Source organism: Priapulus caudatus, unplaced genomic scaffold, assembly GCF_000485595.1.
Source record: "Priapulus caudatus unplaced genomic scaffold, Priapulus_caudatus-5.0.1 Scaffold821, whole genome shotgun sequence".
NCBI lineage: Eukaryota > Metazoa > Priapulida > Priapulimorpha > Priapulimorphida > Priapulidae > Priapulus > Priapulus caudatus.
The window spans coordinates 37,770-43,081 of record NW_014577882.1 but is presented as its reverse complement, the minus strand read 5'-3'; the positions used below and the strand labels follow the sequence as shown (position 1 = coordinate 43,081).

The 5,312-nt window shown below is 43.3% G+C and overlaps 1 protein-coding gene across 1 annotated transcript; it reads left to right on the top strand.

The window, feature by feature from the left end:
• Positions 1-1,781: 1,781 nt before the first annotated feature.
• Positions 1,782-3,903, top strand: LOC106813765 (uncharacterized protein K02A2.6-like; the record flags this gene model as incomplete). Its single annotated transcript, XM_014817986.1, is given in 1 exon segment — positions 1,782-3,903. A coding segment is annotated over 1 exon segment (2,029 nt), but the record flags the coding sequence as incomplete, so codon positions are not given.
• Between the last annotated feature and the right edge of the window lie 1,409 nt (positions 3,904-5,312).

The window sequence follows — 5,312 nt, the reverse complement described above, 5'->3', positions numbered from 1 at the left end:
GCTTCGGCTGTTCGTGTATGTAATTACTGTATCCAATGGCGCCAATACTGTATCAAAGTAAACGTAAATCTAAACCTTCAGAATTTATGTTACATTTTTGTTCAGTCAATACGTCATTTGTGGTAGTTCTAGTTGCAGGAAATATGACAACCTTGCTTTAGTTTGATTATTTTTCAGGTACTTGGCATTTACAAATACTTTTAACCTATTATTTTTAGTTTGCACGCTGTTGTACCTACATTTATTAAAATTAAATGACGCGAGAGATTAGCGTAGCAACTCACAGTGAGCTTGGTCGCCATTAGACTTGTAACATGTCTCTATATATAGACTATCTAGTAGCAAGGTGTAGAGATAGGGTACCAGTCTATGCCGCCAGCAATTAACATCGTTACAGCTGAATTTTAAGGACCGTCTAACAACGCACCGGCATAAGTTTCGTGAAACACTTTAACGAGGGACGTTTAGGACAGTGTTAGGCTCTCGTACAAGAATTCCAAGGATACACTTAAGATGGTGTTTTTACGATAGCTTCGTGAAACGGGCCCCATGTTTCTTTGTCTGGGTTAAGAACCTCCGCGAGAAATATGCAACAATGGCGACGAATGGATGGGATTCAACGTCAAACAAAGATGTGTAGATGAAGAGGAGAATTCGTAGGTAATCTAAATCAATGTGAAGAACTAGATACCATTACGGTTGCCACGAAATTGCCGGCCTGCACTGAACTTTCGAGTCGGACTGTTACTGCCAGAAATTATTGATCGCCGTCGACAGAACCAGCAGTTTGTGTATCCTCTGTACGTACTGTACGTGTAGTGTGCCTCCAGATACAGCACCACCACCACCGCCTGCCAGGATGAATGCAATGATAGGAAATGTGGGTGAGTTCGACCCTAAACGTGAAAAATGGTCAAACTATAAAAATAGGCTTGAACTATGGATGAAGACCAATAAGATAGAAACTGATCTGAAAGCAGCTACTCTGTTAACGATAGTAGGTCCGGACATATTAGAGACAGTTTCAAGTTTGGTGTTTCCGAACGATGTCATGACGCGCACCTATGAGGAATTAGTTGCCGCTCTAGAAGGACATTTCACGATCACAGTAATGCCACTAGCCGCAAGGCTGAAGTTTACGTCGCGTAAACAGAAGGAGACTAAATCACTGTCCGATTTCATTGCTGATTTGAAGCGTTTCACCGTCGATTGCAAGTATACGGCAGAGGACAAAGTAGAGGCACGTCTACTAGAGACTTTGTGTCACGGTGTTAGGAACGGGAAGATTACGAAGCGACTACTTGATGAATCAGTAAAAGGTGATCTTACGTGGAAATCAGCATGCAGAAAGGCTCTTGACATGGAGATGGTCGATAAGGATTTAAAGGGGTACTCCACCGATCATAACGTTAACCGTGTCAAACCAGGCAAGTACAGTAAACAACAGAGGAGCAAAGAATCGCAACCTCCATCTCGACCCATGGCTACTGGCAGATGTACGCGATGCCATGGTGATCATGACGCGAAAGACTGTTTCTACAAACACCAGACGTGCCACACATGTGCGACTCAACGTGAATGGTGTAGATGTAAATTTCACGCTTGATACTGCAGCGTCAGTCACGATAATAGGTGAAAATACCTACTACAGGCACTTCAGTTCACTGAAATACACAGCATCAGATGCGAATCTGGTCAGTTATAGTGGTAAAAAAATCGACGTGCTTGGAGATATCAAGGTTTTCGTGAAGTACAAAAATGCAGAGAAAATGTTTGCGCTTGATTATTGCCAAGGGAAACAAAGTGTCTCTGCTTGGTAGAGATTGGTTGAGTGAGATCAAGTTAGAGTGGTCTGAAATCTTCACTATTAGTTCCAACCAAAATCGCACTGTCGAGAAGTTAGTTGAGCAATATCACAAGGTATTTGAAGGACAGCGTACCATCAAAAGGTTTAAGGCAGAAATCCAGGTCAAAGACGGCACCAAACCGGTTTTTCACAAACCTAGGCCAGTGCCTTATGCATTGCGCGATTCTGTAGAGGAGTTAGTTCGACTTGAAAAATCCGGTGATGTGGAAAAAGTGGATCGAAGTGATTGGGCTTCACCAATCGTGGTTGTGCCCAAGGCAGACAAAAGTGTCCGTATATGTGGAGACTACAAGGTCTCAGTCAATCTCCACATTGTGGATGAACCGTATCCACTGCCCACTGCTGAGGATATTTTCGCTAAGTTAGCTGGGAAGAAGAGGTTCACTGTCTTGGACTTGAGTCATGCATATTCACAACTCGAGGTTGAGGAAAACTCGCGCAGTTTTCTGACTGTGAACACTCATAGAGGTTTATACCGCCACTGTAAACTTCCATATGGGATCAAAACAGCGCCGCACATATTTCAGAAAGTGATTGATCAGGTGTTAGCTGGACTTGAGGATGTGGCCAGTTTTCAAGATGATATCATCATTGCTGAAGATGATGATGACGAATACTTGAAGTCACTTGATTTGGTACTGGAGAGACTAGCCAAGTACGGTATCAAACTCAAACGTGTCAAATGTCGGTTCAACATGACTTGGGTCGAATATCTGGGTCATAGGATTGATGCTGAGGGAATTCATCCGACACAGGACAAGGTCGACGCGATTGTGAATGCTAGGGCACCTGAGAACATAAGCGAACTTCGGAGTCTGTTAGGGTTAATAAACTACTACGGGAAGTTTCTGCGTAATCTGTCCACAAGATTGGAACCGTTACACCGTTTATTGCGTTCAGAGTCGAAATGGGCGTGGTCTAGTGACTGTCAGAGTGTCTTGGATGAAGTGAAGAAGGAACTCTCTAGTGACAAAGTACTTGCTCACTATGATCCTAAGCTGAAACTGAGTTTAGCTTCTGATGCCTCCCCTTACGGCGTGGGAGCGGTCTTGTCACAGACTAGTACAGATGGGACTGAACGTCCTGTGGCATTTGCGTCGAGGTCACTGACTACAGCGGAACGCAACTATGCTCAGATTGAACGTGAAGCAGCCGGAATCGTGTTTGGTGTGAAGAAATTCCACAAATATCTGTACGGTCGAAAATTCCAACTCATCACCGATTCCGAGCCACTGACTGCAATCTTTGGTCCAAAGAAGGGTATACCGTCTCTTGCTGCACTCAGACTTCAACGATGGAGTTTGATTCTCATGGCGTATGACTATGACATCGTTTACCGTCGCACCTCAGATCATGGAAACGCTGATTTCTGTTCGAGGATGCCGAGTACTAGTACTAAGGACACTGCCCTTGGTGCAGAGCAACAAGTGAACTACTTCAGTCATGTGAATGATCTTCCTGTCACTGCAGAGGACATTGCTCAGGAGACTAAGAAGGATCCTGTTCTTTCGAAGATCTATATGTTTGCGCAGAATGGCTGGCCTGACGTACCATCTGAGAAGTCGGAGGATGAGTTCAAACCATACTTCAGAATTCGGAATGAGATTTCCTGTGACCAAGGTTGTCTAATGTGGGGTATGAGAGTTATAAGCCCACCGAAATTCCGTGTAACATTGGTTCGAGAACTGCATCATAAGCATCTTGGCATTGTCAGAACCAAGGCCCTCGCTAGGAGTTACTTTTGGTTTCCTAAGCTTGATGAGAAAATCGAGGACATGGTGAAGAGCTGTAGTGTTTGTCAGACGCTGAAGGCAGATCCGCCTCTGTCTCCTCTGTATCCATGGCGATACACTGACAAACCATGGTCCAGATTACATGCTGACTTTGGAGAGTACCGTCAGAAACACTATCTAGTTGTAGTTGATAGTTACTCGAAGTGGTGAAGATGAACACCACTACCGCAGAAAAGACTATAGAGGCATTCCGGAGCATATTCTGCACTCAAGGAATACCTGAGAAGCTCGTTACGAACAATGGTCCGCCCTATACATCTGAGGAATTTGAGAGATTCTGTGCTAGCAATGGCATCGAGCACATTCTGTCTCCACCATACCACCCCGCTACAAATGGGAAAGCGGAGAATGCTGTGAGAACTAAAAAAAGCATTTTCTGGACGATGAACAGAGTGGATTGTCCGATAGTCATAAGTTAGCTAACTTCCTGCTCACTTACAGATGCACGCCGAATTCTGTCACTGGTGTCACACCCGCTGAACTCTTGAACAAACGAAAACTTCGTACAAGTTGGGATCTTCTGAGACCTGATATGCGTAAATCAATCGAGAAGAAACAACAGAAACAGAAGGAACATCATGATGTTCGAGTTTACTTTCATGACTTTGAGAAGAATGAGATTGTCAGAGTGAAAAATTCCAGAGACAATGAGGTGAAATTTGTTCTGGGGACAATTCTCAAACGGCTAGGTCCGCTGCGCTATTTGGTTGCTGTTGCTGGTAAAGCCAGATTTGTTAATGCAGACCATATGCGTAAGACTAGTGAGGGGGATAGTAGTGACTCTCGTCAAGTGCCGAACTTTCATGATTATGATCGCTATCAAGTCTTGTCTGACTTAGCTACTTCTGAGCGACTGAACGATTCCAGTTTTCAAGAGACTGTAGAGACATTCAATTCTGCTGCTGTGGTTCCACCGCCAGAACCACAGACTCCCAAACCTAAGGCTGTCACCGCTAAGCCTGTCGAGAACAGAGGCATTGGGACTATGAGAGACTCGCATCCCGATGCAACTAACACACCTGTTAGACGCTATCCTGTGAGGGACAGAAAGCCCTCTGTGAAACTCAAGGACTATGTTACTGCGTAATCTGTCTAAGATTGGGTCTGTTTTTGAAATAGACTATAGTGCTCGGATGCACTGTTGACATTTGTGAAAATGTGGTAAAACTGATGTGAAATTGACATCAATCAGGATCAATATTCTGTTCTGTCAATACAATCATTCTATGTTTGCACTTTGTTTATGCATACTAACTGGTACAAGTAAACCTGTTAAAATCTGATTTCGTTACAGTCCATGTCACAACATGTAGGAATGAGTGTGTACATGTAATTCTAATTCCTGAGTCAATTATCTTTGAATATTCCTAGTATACACTAAGTTACAAATTCTGGTTGAGAGATTATATATTCCATGGTGGTTAGTAGCTTGGTTAAAGTTGAAGTAACAATTGGTTGAATAACTTCTACTGTATTTTGAAGTTGTGTGTTTTTACTTAAGATTGAGTTCAGTTGTTGAAACTAGAGAAAACACAAAATTGCCATTTGGGATATTATTTGGTTGATGGGTTAGGAGAACTAACTATTTAGTGTGGGGGACTGTGATGTATCCGCATTATTATGTAACAGCCTGTAATGTAACCTTATTTGTT